The 16,538-nt window shown below is 41.3% G+C and overlaps 1 protein-coding gene across 2 annotated transcripts in view; it reads left to right on the top strand.

Moving 5' to 3' along the window:
- Positions 1-16,538, top strand: part of SNX18 (sorting nexin 18) — a 141,221-nt gene that overhangs the window by 108,895 nt on the left and 15,788 nt on the right. For both annotated transcript variants that reach the window (XR_005358467.1, XM_038535111.1), the window contains exon 2: positions 615-684. Coding sequence is in view for 1 of the 2 variants with exons in the window: in XM_038535111.1 (XP_038391039.1) it covers positions 615-661 (47 nt within the window). In the remaining variant the exon portion in view is untranslated. The remainder of the gene's footprint in view (positions 1-614; positions 685-16,538) is intronic.

Here is a 16,538-nt window from a genome sequence, read left to right as displayed (position 1 = left end):
GACCCTGAGACAGAATCAGTTCCAGGGCTCTCTCCTTGTTTCTGGTAGTTTTCTTACAATCTTTGGTGTTCCTGGGCTTGTAGAATTATCCCCTAATCTTCCCTTTACCTCTCTGTGTGTGTTTTGTGTCCAAATTTCCCCCTTTTAAAGGACACCAGTTATACTGGATTAGGAACCCACCCTTGTGGTATGACCTCATCTCAACTAATCACATCTGCAAAGACCCTATTCCCAAATAAGGCCCCATTCTCTGGGGGCTATGACTTCAACATGTAGGCTGAGGAAGGAGGCATTATTTAACCCATAATATCGCATACAGGGCACCACTCTACATATAGGATATCACAAAGCAATGAAGGGAACCAAGAAGCAAAGATGCAGAGTTGTAACCTAGAATTATGAAACGCTTCAGATTTGTCATCTAAGAGAGAAAAATAAGTAAAAACCTACACCGAGAGAAAGAAATGGAGAAGTGTGTGTGTTTGTGTGTGTTTGTGTGTGTGTGTGTGGTGATGAGGTAAGTTAGACTCTCAGGTGTGTGTGGAACACTGCATGGCTACAGTGGCTCCTTGGAAACATCCTCCTGCATGAACTGTTCCATTTTTCCTCCTCAGGTTTGGGCGTTTTGAGAACTGAAGCCCTGCAGCTGTCCCCACTCTAGCAAACATGTGGAGGCCAGCAGAGGTAAGAGCCAGTGGCTTCCAGGCCCCCGTACGGCAGAGGGCCCCCTCTACCAAAATTCCTGAAACCCCCATTTCCTTGCACTGCCCATCCCAGGAGAAGAGAGGTATCTTTACAACAGCAGCACCAGTGGGTGCGAAGCAACCATGATGTCACACAGTTCCCCAGTGAACTCAGCTCTACCCTGTGGTCGGGGAGGGACAGAGTCTTTCGTTGTGTCAGTTTTTAATCAGAGGAAGTGGTAAGGTACTGAACTGAGCTAAATTCAGTACCTAAAATGACCATTAATCAACAAGATGGAGATTTCCACTGTCTGTGGAAATGCATTGAATTTACAGAACAAATCAGTGGGGTCTTCTTATTCCCATATTACAAATTAAAAGATAAGGCCCGGGGAAGTCCAGAAGCTTGAACGAGATACCAAGTATGGGTGAATTGTATGGTCTCTGCATTATATCTCAATAAAGCTGTTACAAAACAAAATGTCATGAAACAATTCTGCTTGATAATAAAGCCCACATATCATATATCATAGAAAATGCCTTGCTTAGATGGGACCAGCAAGAAAAAGGGGTGGTTGGAGGTTACAGTTTTCTTGTTTAGGAGGGTGTGACATATCCCAAGACAGAGATTTATCTATGTTATTATAATAAAAGTTCCAAGGCCAAAGTCTGACAAAACAAACTGATTTAAGCTCTGCTGTTCTATGCTCTTGGGGATGTGTCTTCCATGGAGAGTTGTACTGTCCTCTCAATGCACACAGGGCGGACAAAGCCTGCTTTACTTGTGAGAGAAAAGGGAAAGTTCTCTCTCCTTCTCTCTCTCTCTCGACATTAACTTAGATCCATCACTTTTTGAAACCACATTTTTTGTGGTTTTGATGAAATCTTGATTTAATCCCTTATTTGAAAGCACTGTAGCTCTTTGAAGAGGGAATCATCAATTCACTCAGAATTCATTCCATTTTCATGTGGCCTTAAAAGCAAATTATTACCTTATGAGATTTATGAGAATATATTCGTATCATTTTTTTTCCAAGTCTCTGGTAAATGCACAAGCACGATGACCCCTTTGTTTCATGATTTATGGTAATGGATCTAAGTTGGATCTCATTTTATAACATATCCTCTTTTTTTTTTTATAACATATCCTCTTAGAGACAAATTACTTGACTGAGGCTGTCAGTATGGATATTTGTTGAAATGATAACTTTGAAAGCCTTGTGAGTTCTGCTCACGAGCCATAGGAGGAATGAAGGCGACATTTGAAAATCTTTTAATGATCTCAGATGAGGTGATAAGGAAAATAATCTACTGACTGCCAAAGCCAAGTCATACATTGAGATGAAGTCAGTGACATACACAATGGACTCCTTTCTCTTGCAAACCACGGTCTGGATGCATTTCAGTAACTTTCTTCTTCAGACACAAGCAGCGAACCACAGAGAAACCATGAGGTCTGCGATTCTGCACAGGGCACTTTAAAAATGCTGACTGGCTGCCATGGATGTTTGCCCAGGGTACTGAGCAACATGAAAAGCACAAATTGTCTGACAATGTGGATAGTGTAAAGCCATTCACAAGGGAAAAACAGATATGATATGATTTATTATGATTTGTTATGACACTTCATTATAAACATAGAAAGACTATTCTGAAAAGACTCCAAAGAAGCAGTTAAGAGTTGTTGTCTTTGGGAAACATAAATTGGGAATGATGATGTCATTTACCCATCATGGTTAAAAAGGTCTTATGCTGAAGGTATTGGGAATATTAAAATTAACAAGTAAAGAAAATAAAGAGAAAACAAAGTGGTGAATTGCCACTTCATAGAGAAGAGGAGGCCAGGAGTGCTGGGCTTGTCCCTTGGGAGTGGACCCTGGCAGGTAATTAACTGCTTGGTCTGTATCTGAATGTCCTTGTGTATGGTTGACCCCTTTTGATCCTTTACACCATCCATGGAGCCACGAGGAGATGACAGCCCATTGCAGGGTATGGCTGAGGCTTCTGGGGGTCCCCATGCCATCTGTTGTACCTTGCTGACATAGTAATAATAGCACATACAGAACACCATCATGACGATGGTGGTAGCTATTGTAAGAATGTGCATCATAACGTTACGGTAGGATTTAGGTTTACTAAAACTGGAGAGAGTCACAGATGAAAGAAAAATTGGGATTCAAGAGAAAGAATATTGCAATCTTCATTGTTGAGATAACCAACAACAAAAAGCGAACTTTGGAAAGACTAAGTTTTGACCTTCTCCTGAACCATCCTGCTGGGCTGCAATATTAAAAACATGTATTCTGTGAGACTTGTAGAATGCAGTGTGATTTATTTAACTTCACTATTTAAACTGTGTGCTTTTACTGTTTTAAAACCTGCATATTCATGTGGAAAAAGAAACATCTGTTTTCTGGATGTTCTAAATCTTCTCTTAAATACCGTTTCATTCTTGGTATACCATCTTCTTCCAGCTGTAGATTTTATCTGCTGGTGGGGAATAAGAAATGGGGGTGTGTTTTAAAAATCGATGTTGATGGGTTCTAACATTAAATCAAAAGATGAGTATTTCCAGTGAAAGATTTCAAAGGTTAAAAATAACAGTTTTTGTCGGGGGAGGTTTAAAATAGAACACAAGACTTTGAAAAATTTGGCAAAGTGTCAGGGATGGGGTGCGAAGAGTATATCTACATGCATATTCCAGTTGCATTTTCTGATTCAAGATGATTTGCTCTGCTCTGATTTCTCAAATGCAACAGGCCCATAGGACAATCCTGTTTTCCGAAACACAATAGAGAAAACTGGCCTCTGGAGATGTGGCCTTGTTTCCATATTTCTGTTCCTTAGAATGCTATGTTTATTCCTACAGCAGGGCCCTGGCACTTACACTTCCTTCTGCTTCTAATGCTCTTTCCTAAGGTCTACACTTTGTTCCTAAGGCTGCCCTTGTTTCACTATTTAGGTCTATAATAAACTAAAAAATGACCTCTAATGGCCCACATCCTAGTCTTTGGAACCTGTGAATTTATTACCTCACATGGCGTGAGAGACTTTGCAGATATGGGTAAGGATCTTGAGATGAAAAGATTATCCTGCATTATTTGGGTGAGTCCCATGTAAGAGTCTTTGTAGGTGAAGGAAAGAAATAGGAGAGTGAGTATCAGAATCAGATATTTGAAGTTACTGGCTTTGGAATCAGGAGAAGAAGGTCATGGTTAAGGATTACAGGCAGCTCTAAAAACTGGAAAAAACAAGGAGATGGTTTTTCCTAGAACCCTGCTAATGACTTGATTTTCACCCAGTGGCACCCATGTTGGGCTTCCAATCTCCAGAACTGTGAGGTAATAAATTTGCCTCATTGTTTTAAGTGACTGAGTTTCTGGTAATTTGTTAGAGCAGCAATTGGAAACTAATACACAGTCTTAACTCAAATACCACTTATTAGAAAGAATTTCATGCCCTGACTAAATAGTCTTCAGTCACTCTACCATATTATCTTCTTCAAGGCATTTATCAGTACTTGAAACTACTTTAGATACTAAGCACATTAAAAACTTTTTTGCTTCTGTTAGTACATAAACTCTTTAGGGACTGTAAGGACTCTGTCTTGCTCACCACTATGGCCCCAGCACCTTAGAATAGCGTCTGGCACATAGTAGCTGTTCACATAATGTGCAATACTTCCTTTAGAATCATTCTTCCCCCTCCTCTTCTTTTTCAGGATATATCTGGCAGAAGGGGAAAAACATAATATTTTCATTTTAAATGCTTGCTTTTACTGCAAAAGAAACCATTTGGAGCCATTCTAAACACTGAGTGAGAGCAAGTGTCTTCTGATTCCCTCCTCTCTACTGCTTACCTTTCTACTCCAACTTGGGAATAAGTTGGCTCAACCAAATTATTCTAGAATTCCATCAGATTTGTTCAAGCCAAGAAGGAGGCTGAAATTCCAAGATTCAGATCTCTGGTAAATTTCCTGAGGGATGTAACTTGGGCCTGAGCTTGATGTACTCCCTGATATGATATTATCATTCATTTGTGACTTATTGGAAACCTTCCATGGCATGAACAGCAGAAGAGATTGGTGGGTGGAGGGAGTAGAGGAATTCATCAAATGCTTGTGTTTGACACACAGGGTCCTGCCTTGCTGGGCCGCTGTGGACTCATCCAGCCTCATTCTTTACCCACTCTCATCCATGCAAGTTATGTTTTTAGGCTCCCAGGAATCTTTGCTGCTCCCTTAAAACACTGCACTTTCATGCCCTGTGTCTTTCTCATGCTGCTTCTGGCCCTAGAAAGTCTGTCTCCTCCTTGTCCACTTGGTACACTTCTTCCTTCAGAGAACAATTCTCCTGTTCCACTACCCACCACATCTCCCCTGGGTAACTGGTATTGACTAAGATCTATAACAGAGATACATCTTTACAGCCATCTGTCTGAAGACAAGGACATTGCCTTGTGCACTCTTGAATCCCTAATGACTAGCGCGGGGACCAACATGGTTATTTGTTGGAGGAGGGTATCTCTCCCCTGTGCTGGACTAGACCAGGGCCATGCATAATTCATTCTGTATCTCAGAAGAGTGAAGTGGTCCAGAATGACACTGAATGCATGTTCAATGACTAGACTTAAATGGCATGGTGGTAGAAACTGCTGACTATCCCCTATTGATATTCTTAGCTTGTAAGAGTTTTAGTTTGGCCTTTGGCTTGAGAACATTTCTCAGTTTCACAGCTTACTGTGGCCAAGCAAGCAAGTTCTGGCCAATGAAATGTGAGCAGAGGTGTCCTATGGTAGCTTCTTGGACTCTCCATTAAGAGATGGATGGCATGTGCCCCCTTTGACTCTTTTTGGGTCCTTTCTACCATTTTTCCATCTGGAACATGGATGCCTTTAATCATGAAGTATCAGAATTCCAATGTGGTTCCTGTGGCTGTAACAGTGGGATACAGTTGATATCCCGGGCCTGGGACAAAAGAAACAAGTCTTTCTAGAAGAAGAGGTCTGTGTGGAGGAAGCCACCTATCAAGAGCCATAACTTTTCTTTCTTTTTTTTTTTTTTAAGATTTTATTTATGTATTCATGAGAGACAGAGAGAAAGAAAGAGAGGTGGAGACATAGGCAGAGGGAGAAGCAGGCTCCCTGTGGGAAGTCCAGTACAGGATTCAATCCAGGGACCATGGGATCATGACCTGAGTGGAAGGCAGATGCTCAACTGCTAAGCCACCCAGGCTTCCCGGAGCCATAACTTTTCGTGGAGAGAATCAGATAGCCCACAGGGAGATGGCTAAGGAATAAATACCTGACCTCACTTTCCTCTTACCTCAAATCAATGTTCCCCATAAGCTGAACCATGTGGACATCAGACAGTAAGAGAGCTTATTGATGTGGGGACCTCCACAGGTATAGCAGGTGAAGAAGGATGGAGAGTGGGTGTGGCTGGGTAAATAAAAGATAACCAGTGCACTTGGGTAGAACTATTTTCTCATTTTAAAAGCAAGGAAATTGAATTAAATAATCTTCATTCTTCTTTCAGCTTGCAATATTCAGACTGAATTCTCTGCATTAATTTGTTTCACTTTCTTAGAACTTTATGCCAAGGCTATAGGGCAACCTAGAGTCAGGTACTCCAGAGTTTCAGTTACAGACCAATGTTCCAATTCAAAACCATAATAGTTGGTGAATATAAGACACATAGAACAACGGTTCATAGTAGAAAGTTCAGAAACATGAAGCACCTGGGTGGCTCAGTCAGTTGCACATCCTACTCTTGATTTTGGCTCAGGTCATGATGGTAGGGTTGTGAGATTGAGCCCTGTGTTGGGCTCTGTACTCAATGGAGAGTCTGCTTGAGATTCTCTCTCTCTTCCTCTCCCTCTGCCCCTACCCTTTCTCACGCTCTCTCTCTCTCAAATAAATAAATAAATCTTTTTTAAAAGGCACGGAAACAGATCCACACATATGTGGATTGATTTAATGACAAAAGTAACACTGCAGTGCAGTGGCAAAGGATAGTCTATAATAGTCTATAATAAATTATAAGGTCAATTGTATATGGACATGGAAAAAATAAATTTTGGGTGCCTGGGTGGCTCAATTAGTTATGCATCTGCCTTCAAGTCATGGTCCCAGAGTTCTAGGATCGAGTCCTGCATAGAGCCCTGCTCAGCGGACAGTCTGCTTATCCCTCTCCCTATCCTCTCCCTCCTGCTTTGCTCTCTCTCTCTCAAATAAATAAATAAAATCTTTTTTTAAAAAGAAAAATAAGTCTTAACCTGTACCCCATACACAATTCCATATGGACTGTCAACCTAAATGCAAAAATAAGCAAGTATTTTTCTAACTTCTAAAGAAAACAGAGAAGAAGATCTTCATAATGTTGTTGTAGGCCAAAAGAATGGACAAAAGACTTTAACAGCACTTCATAAAATAAGCATATCCAAATGGCCAATAAACATGAGTCCAACTTTATTAGTTATCACCAGAATGTCTAACATTTTAGAGATTGATGGTAACAAGTGTTGGCAAGGATTTGGAGCAACTGGAACTCTCATAGACTGCTAATAAGGGTGTAAATTGTCACAATCACTTCCTAATATATACTAAAAATATGTTTTCTACTATCTACTAAAGGTGAACACACACAAAAATGTATGATCCAGAACAACTAGATATATCCACAAAAGAAATCCATACATAGGTTCACTAAAAGACATTTATCTAAGAATATTCATAGCAGTATTATCTAGAAGAGCCAGAAACTTTGAACAACTCAAGTAGGAATCAATAACAGAATGGATACATGATTTGTGTTATTTTACATAAGGAAATACTGGTACAGACCAATAAAAAAAAATTGCTATATGTGGTAACAAGGCTGAATCTCATGAAAAATATGCAGAAAAGTATACACAGAGTGGTCATATTTATACAGACTTTAAAAAACAAGTGAAACAATAATCAATGGTGTCAGAGAACAAGGTTATGCTTACTTTAAGGGAGTGTGTAGTGACTGGGGAGGGACAAGAGGTCAACTACTGGGGTGGGCTGGTGAATTTTATTTCTTGATGTTGGCTGTGGTTCTATGTGGTTCACTTAATGAAAGCCCTTTGTACACTTATTTGTGTGCCTGTTTCTGTAAATACAAACTTACTGACTCTCATAAGTAAATGTTATCATTCAATACAGCTTTTTTTTTTTTTTAATAAAAGTAGGGATAGGAATCTGGGTGCAAGCCCTTCATTATTCAACACAAAGAGACAGATCAGGACAAGAGCATGTCTGCATTGCTACTAAGGGATTAACAACAGCAGACACTTTCAAACAGGGTTTCTTTGAACAGGTGTTCAAAACCAAAAAGGTTTTTTAAGTCATTTGTGAGGGCAAATCTGATTGCAGTCTGGAGTCCTGGGTATTGTGTCAGGAATTATATACAATGAGATCATTTTCTTTTGTTCACATTTCTGTCTAATAAAGAAATCTATTTAGACTAACAAAGAATTGCCTCAAATAAAAATATATTGAGAAAAGGTAGCATTATTCTCAACTCTGAGTGCCTAAGAGAAAAACGATAGGAAGTTTAGAAGAAAGACTTCTCTGTCCTGAGAGAAATTAAAAGTTTACACACTTTCTCAACAACTATACATTTTTAAAGAAAATTCTAATTTCCTCCAACAAATACTTTAGGTGACTGATCTGAAAGACACATCAACATAAAATTATAATAAAAATGACATTGATAACCAAAACACCCCAAACATTAGCCATGTTGAAGACCAGAGGGGTAGGAGGAATTTTACCATAAAATCTATCTACACCAAAGTTCTTCCAACTTTTTATGGTAAAATTCTTCCAACTTTGGTGTACCACATTTCACTCTTAATGTCTGAGTGGCCAAAGCAAAAGAAAAATTTAATAAATTATTTAGCTCTCATTTAAAAAGAAAGAAAGAAAGAAAGAAAGAAAGAAAGAAGAAAGAAAGAAAGAAAGAAAGAAAGAAAGAAAGAAAGAAAGAAAGAGAAAGAAAGAAATAGAAGGATGCATGCTACTCCAACACGACAAACATTCCTTGCATATCATGAAAAAGTAATTAGGAGGATTGTTTACATAAGTTTGAAAACATAATAAAAATTGCCCTTATAGTAAGTTAATACACATGAAAACATTGTTTTTTTTTTTGGGGGGGGTTCAGAGTCTATGTTTTTAATATTTCCATTTTATTGCCTTTCTGCTGCTTACTGGAAACTCTCTAGGTTAAACAGATAGAAATAATGTTCATTATGAGATCCTTACCAGAAGGATTAAGTTGAGTTAGTAGCTTCTTTTTCGTTACCATTAAGTATAGCTACAAGATGTCCTTTAATGGTATTATGAAAAGTTTGTATCCCTTTCATGACCTATGACCTATGACCCTCTGCTTAGACTTTTTTTTTTTTGTATATTTTTTACTGGACTTTGATTTGCCAACATATAGCATAACACCCAGTGCTCATCCCATCAAGTGCCCCCCTCAGTGCCCATCACCCAGTCACCCAAACCCCCGCCCACCTCCCCTTCCACCACCCCTTGTTCATTTCCTAGAGTTAGGAATCTCTCATGTTCTGTCTCCCTCACTGATATTTCCTACTCATTTTCTCTCCTTTCCCCTTTAATCCCTTTCACTATTTTTTATATTCCCCAAATGAATGAAACCACATAATGTTTGTCCTTCTCCGATTGACTTCACAGCATAATACCCTCCAGTTCCATCCATGTTGAAGCAAATGGTGGCTATTCATCCTTTCTGATGGCTGAGTAATATTCCATTGTATACATAGACCACATCTTCTTTATCCATTCATTTTTCGATGGACACCAAGGCTCCTTCCACAGTTTGGCTATTGTGGACATTGCTGCTATAAACATTGGGGTACAGGTGTCCCGGCGTTTCACTGCATCTGTATCTTTGGGGTAAATCCCCAGCAGTGCAATTGCTGGGTCATAGGGCAGTTGTATTTTTAACTCTTTGAGGAACCTCCACACAGTTTTCCAGAGTGGCTGCACCAGTTCACATTCCCACCAACAGTGCAAGAGGGTTCCCTTTCTCCACATCCTCTCCAACATGTGTTGTTTCCTATCTTGTTAATTTTCCCCATTCTCATTGGTGTGAGGTGGTATCTCATTGTGGTGTTGATTTGTATTTCCCTGATGGCCAGTGATGCAGAGCATTTTCTCATGTGCGTGTTGGCCATGTCTGTCTTATTTGGTGAAACTTCTGTTCATGTCTTCTGCCCATTTCATGATTGGATTGTTTGTTTCTTTGCTGTTGAGTTTAATAAGTTCTTTACAGATCTTGGAAACTAGCCCTTTATCTGATACGTCATTTGCAAATATCTTCTCCCATTCTGTAGGTTGTGTTTTAGTTTTATTGACTGTTTATTTTGCTGTGCAGAAGCTTTCTATCTTAAGTTCCAATAATTCATCTTTGCTTTTGTTTCCTTTGCCTTCATAGATGTATTTTGCAAGAAGTTGCTGTGGCCAACTTCAAAAAGGGTATTTCCTGTGTTCTCCTCTAGGGTTTTGATGGATTCTTGTCTCACACTTAGATCTTTCATCCATTTTGAGTTTATCTTTGTGTATGGTATGAGAGAATGGTCCAGTTTCATTCTTCTGCACATGACTGTCCAATTTTCCCAGCACCATTTTTTGAAAAGACTGTCCTTTTTCCAGTAGATAGTCTTTCCTGCTTTGTCAAATATTAGTTGATCATAGAGTTGAGGACCCATTTCTGGGTTTTCTCTTCTGTTCCATTGATCTATGTGTCTGTTTTTGTGCCAGTACCACACTGTCTTGATGATCACAACTTTGTAGTACAACTTGAAATCCGGTGTTGTGATGCCCCCGGCTCCGGTTTTCTTTTTCAATATTCCCCTGGCTATTCAGGGTCTTTTCTGATTCCACACAAATCTTGAGATGATTTGTTCTACTCTCTGAAGAAAGTCCATGGAATTTTGATAGGGATTGCATTGATTGTGTAAATTGCCCTGGGTAACATTGACATTTTCACAATATTAATTCTTCCAATCCATGAGCATGGAATATTTTTCCATCGCTTTGTGTCTTCCTCAATTTCTTTCAGAAGTGTTCTTTAGGGTATAGATCCTTTACCTCTTTGGTTAGGTTTATTCCTGGGTATTTTATGCTTTTGGGTGCAATTTTAAATGGGATTGACTCCTTAATTTCTCTTTCTTCAGTCTCATTGTTAGTGTAGAGAAAAGCCACTGATTTCTGGGCATTGGTTTTGTATCCTGCCACACTGCCGAATTGCTGTATGAGTTCTAGCAATCTTGGGGTGGAGTCTTTTGGGTTTTCTATGTACAGTATCATGTCATCTGCAAAGAGAGAGAGTTTGACTTCTTCTTTGCCAATTTGAGTGCCTTTTATTTCTTTTTGTTGCCTGATTGCTGAGGCTAGGACTTCTAGTACTATGTTGAATAGCAGTGGTGAGAGTGGACATCCCTGTCATGTTCCTGATCTTGGGGGAAAGGCTCCCAGTGTTTCCCCATTGAGAATGATATTTGCTGTGGGTTTTTTGTAGATGGCTTTTAAGATGCTGAGGAATGTTCCCTCTATCCCTATACTCTGAAGAGTTTTGATCAGGAATGGATGCTGTATGGTGTCAAATGCTTTATCTGCATCTATTGAGAGGATCATATGGTTCTTGTTTTTTCTCTTGTTGATATGATCTATCATATTGACTGCTTTACGAGTGTTGAACCAGCCTTGCATCCCGGGGAAAAATCCCACTTGGTCATGGTGTATAATCTTCTTAATGTACTTTTGGTCTTATTGGCTAGTATCTTGTTGAGAATTTTTGCATCTGTGTTCATCAGGGATATTGGTCTATAATTATCCTTTTTGGTGGGGTCTTTGTCTGGTTTTGGAATTAAGGTGATGCTGGCCTCATAAAACGAGTTTGGAAGTACTCCATCTCTTTCTATCTTCGGAGCAGCTTTAGTAGAATAGGTATGGTTTCTTCTTTAAACGTCTGATAGAATTCCCCTGGGAAGCCATCTGGCCCTGGACTTTTGTGTCTTGGGATATTTTTGATGACTGCTTCAATTTCTTCCCTGGTTATTGGCCTGTTCAGGTTTTCTATTTCTTCCTGTTCCAGTTTTGGTAGTTTGTGGTTTTCCATAAATGCATCTATTTCTTCTAGATTGCCTAATTTATTGGTGTATAGCTGCTCATAATATGTTTTTAAAATCGTTTATATTTCCTTGGTATTGGTTATGATCTCTCCTTTTTCATTCATGATTTTATTAATTTGAGTCTTTTCTCTTTTGTTTTTAATAAGGCTGGCTAATGGCTATCTATCTTATTAATTCTTTCAAAAAACTAACTCCTGGTTTTGTTCAGTTCTATAGTTCTTCTGGTCTCTATTTCATTGAGTTCTGCTTGAATCTTTATTAACTCTCTTCTTCTGCTTGGTGTAGGTTTTATCTGCTGTTCTTTCTCCAGTTCCTTTACATGCAAGTTAGTTTGTGTATTTTTTTTTCCAATTTTTAAAGGGATGCTTGTATTGCGATGTATTTCCCTCTCAGGACTGTTTTTGCTGTATCCCAAAGATTTTGAATGGTTGTATCTTCATTCTCATTAGTTTCCATGAATCTTTTTAATTCTTCTCTAATTTCCTGGTTGATCCTTTCACCTTTTAGCAGGATGCTCTTTAACCTCCATGTGTTTGAGTTTCTTCCAAATTTCTATTGGAAGAGAATAGAGTTCAAGTTCAAAGCATTATGGTCTGAAAATATGCAGGGGACAATCCCAATCAACTGGTATCAGTTGAGACCTGATTTGTGACCCAGTATGTGGTCTATTCTGGAGAACGTTTCATGTGCACTTGAGAAGAATATGTATTCAGTTGTGTGGATGCTAAGTTCTATAAATATCTGTAAAATCCATCTGGTCCAGTGTATCATTTAAAGCTCTTGTTTCTTTGGAGATGTTGTGCTTAGAATATCTGTCATTTGCAAAAAGTGCTGTGTTGAAGTCTCCCAGTGTTAGTGTATTATTATCTAAGTATGTCTTTACTTTGGTTATTAATTGATTGATATACTTGGCAGCTCCCACATTAGGGGCATAAATATTCATGATTGTTAGGTCCTCTTGTTGGGTAGATCCTTAAGTATGATATAGTGTCCCTCTTCATCTCTTACTAGAGTCTTCAGGATAAACTTTAATTTATCTGCTATGAGGATTTCTACCCCTGCTTTCTTTTGAGGACCATTTGAATAGTAAATGATTCTCCAACCTTTCATTTTCAGGCTGTAGGTGTCCTTAGGTCTATAATGAATCTCTTTTAGACAGCAAATAGATGGGGCTTGCTTTTTTATCCAGTCTGAAACCCTGCATCTTTTGATGGGATCATTAAACCCATTCACGTTCAGAGTTACTATTGAAAGATATGAATTTAATGTCATCATAATACCTATTCAGTCCCTGTTTTTGTGGATTATTTCCATGGACTTCCTCTTTCTTTTACAGAGTCCCCCTCAATATTTCTTGCAGAGCTGGTTTGGTGGTCTCATATTCTTTCAGTTTCTGCCTATCTTGGAAGCTCTTTATCTCTCCTTCTAATCTGAATGAGAACCTTGCTGGGTAAAGTATTCTTGGCTACATGTTCTTCTCATTTAGGACCCTGAATATATCCTGCCAGCCCTTTTTGGCTTGCCAGGTCTCTGTGGAGAGGTCTGCTGTGAATCTAATATTTCTCCCCATGTAAGTTAGGGATCTCTTGTCTCTTGCTGCTTTACGGATTTTCTCTTTATCTTTGGAATTTGCAAGTTTTACTATTAAATGTAGAGGTATTGAATGGTTTTTATTGATTTTAGAGGGGTACCTCTCTATCTGCTGGATCCGAATGCCTGTTTCCTCCCCAAATTAGAGAAGTTCTCAGCTATGATTTGTTCAAGTATGCTTTCTGGTCCTCTGTCCCTCTCAGCGCCCTCTGGAACCCCAAGTAAATATAGATTTTTCCTTCTGAGGCTGTCATTTATCTCCCTTAACCTTTCCTCATGGTCTTTCAATTGTTTTTCTCTTTTTTCCTCAGCTTCCTTCCTTGCCATCAACTTGTCTTCTATGTCACTCACTCTTTCTTCTATCTCATTAACCCTTGTCATTAGGACCTCCAGTTTGGATTGTATCTCATTTAATTGATTTTTAATTTTGGCCTGATTAGAAGTAAATTCTGCAGTCATGAAGTCTCTTGAATCCTTTATGTTTTTTTTTCCAGAGCCACCAGTAGGTTTATAATTGTGCTTCTGAATTGGCTTTCTGACATTGAATTTATTTTTAAAGATTTTATTTATTTATTCATGAGAAGACACAGAGAGGAGAGAGAGAGAGGCAGAGACACAGGCAGAGGGAGAAGCAGGCTTCATGCAGGGAGCCTGATGTAGGACTCGATTCCGGGTCTCCAGGATCACACCCTGGGCTGCAGGCGGCGCTAAACCGCTGAGCCACCGGCTGCCCATTGAATTTAATCCAAATTCTGTAACTCTGTGGCAGAGAGTACTGTTTCTAATTCTTTCTTTTGTGATGGGTTCTTCTTTCTAGTCATTTTGCTGAGTGAAGAGTGGATAAAAACGAGTTGTACTGGAAAAAGGAAGAAAAAAAAAAAAGAGGGGTATCTTCTGGTTCTATATACTGTAAACCCCTCGACTTCCCCTGGAGCTTTCCAGCACTGCTTGGTCAATAACTTGTTCTTCCCCTATCCTTCCAGCTGGTCTTCTGGGGGAGGGGTCTACTGTGCTCTCAGGTGCGTGCACCTGGGGGAGCTGCCCCGCCCCCTGCCAGGTGCAGGGCTCAGTGGGAGTTGTTTATCCTGTGAGGCCCCTGTTCCCTGGCAGCCCCGCTCCTTCTAGGCACAGGGTGACAGCAGGAGGAATAACCCCACTGGTGGCGGTCAGCTCTCCAGCCCTGGAGTCAGCCCCCCAGGTAAGCACCACAGCTCCCAGTCCACAGGGGCCTGGATGCTCCCGGGCGGTGGCGCCAACCTGCACAGCTCGGGGTCGCCCAGCGGCAAGAGTGTCCTCGCTGTCCTGGGCCCTCCTGGCCTCTGCCTGTCCTGGGCTGTGTCTCCTGGCGCCCTGGGCTCTGGGGCCTGCATGGCTGGAGTCGGGCTCCCAGGGCCGCGCAGCCCCCTCCGCGCGGAGCCCCCGCCCGAGCTGCTCCCGGGCCCCGACGGGCGCGCTCCAGCCCTTTACCGCGCTCGCCCGGGCTGTGGGGCGCGCTCTTCCCCGGGGGCACCTCCTCTGTTAGTGACCCTGGGAGCCTGGGGGCCCCACTGCCCCTCCTGGGATCCTGTCCGCGTTCCCCGCGAGCACCTTTCCGTCTGGGAAGGTTGGTAAAGTTCCTGCTTCTCCAGGGCTGGGCTTTCTTGTCCTGGGGGCTCTTGCCACCCAGCCTTAGCCCGGCTCCTGGGGGGGGGGGGGGGGGGGCGGGGAAGACCCTTCCCCACTGGATTTTTATTTATTTATTTTTTTCCCCGTCTTCCTACCTTGATAGAAGCACGAACTCTTCTCTCTGTAGCATTCCAGCTGTTCTCTCTTTAAATCTTAGGCCGAATTCATAGGTTTTCAGGATGATTTAAAAGTTATCTAGGTGAGTTGGTGGGGACAGGCGATTTGGGGACCCCATTCCTCCGGCAGCTTGCCCTGCCCCCCCCCCCCATGAAAACATTCTTAATTATCTCTGGTGAAAGACAAAGCTGCAGCAACATTAAATCATGGTTTCTTGAAAGCACCATATAATGTGTTCGCTCCTAGTGATTCAGCTGGCACTGAGGTGACTGTGTAGGCTGGGGGCTGGGGGGAAGTGGTGGATTTGTGTCATCCCTATTAACTTGGCCACTCCACTGTGGGGCAGAAGTAGAGTAATACCGCAGTCTATCTGGCCCTGCCCTTAGTCTGCACTGCCTCCCAACCCCTAGCTGTTCATGGGCATCCCCAGGGCTGGCCATGTGTGCTCTCCTACATGGCCCTATCAGCTGCCATGTGACCTCTGCCCTCAGCTGGCTCCCTGTGGTGATGTGTGTGCTGAGGCATGATGTGTTCATTTCCACTGAGGACACCTGTGGCACTGAGTTGCTATAGCCATGCTTCAATGCCATGAAACATGTCCCTTGCTGCTGCAGCTGTTGGCACAGATGTCTGCCTCTGTCTCTTGTCCACTTACTATGTTGCTTCCCTTACATTCTTCTTCTGTGTGGATTGGGCTGAGGTGGTCCTGGCACAAATTCTATCCATTTTGGGCTCCCAGCCATTTTAATCCCAACCCTAGCCAGAAGTCACCATAACTCTTGTGCTCTCCTTTGGGCCATCCAAATGCTGCCCAATGGAGCTCCCAACCTCGTAATGTTATTGTTTCCTACTGTCTCCTCTCCTTTAGGATTCAGCCACTGGGGCAAGACCAGAAATGTCCTGATTTCAGATAAAATGTGGGGTTTACCACCCCTCTACTCTCTAACATGAGACTATTAACTTGAACCACACTAGTGTGACAGCCTTTATTCCCCTAGACTAAAGCCTTTCTCAGGATGTTGGGGTCGTCTGTCAGGAAGGCCCAGGTGTGTGAATCCAGGGGGAACACAGCTAGAATCTGAGCAGGGATTCTCGTGCCATCAGCATGCCTCTAATACTATTCCCTTCAAGTATTTATGTCTGCACTTAAGTCTTGTCTAAAGCCAGCCTCTTCCAGAAAGTGCACATTCCTCCTCTGACCTTGCGTCATCCCAGAGAGGCAGCTCCATTTGAGTCACAATAGTCACAGTTGCTTAACGGATGCTTCATGCTGAGCACTTGGAGGTATTATTTC

The sequence above is a fragment of the Canis lupus genome, chromosome 4, assembly GCF_011100685.1.
Source record: "Canis lupus familiaris isolate Mischka breed German Shepherd chromosome 4, alternate assembly UU_Cfam_GSD_1.0, whole genome shotgun sequence".
NCBI classification, from domain to species: domain Eukaryota; kingdom Metazoa; phylum Chordata; class Mammalia; order Carnivora; family Canidae; genus Canis; species Canis lupus.
The sequence above is the reverse complement of the archived record's forward strand: the minus strand, read 5'-3'. Positions and strand labels throughout refer to the sequence as shown.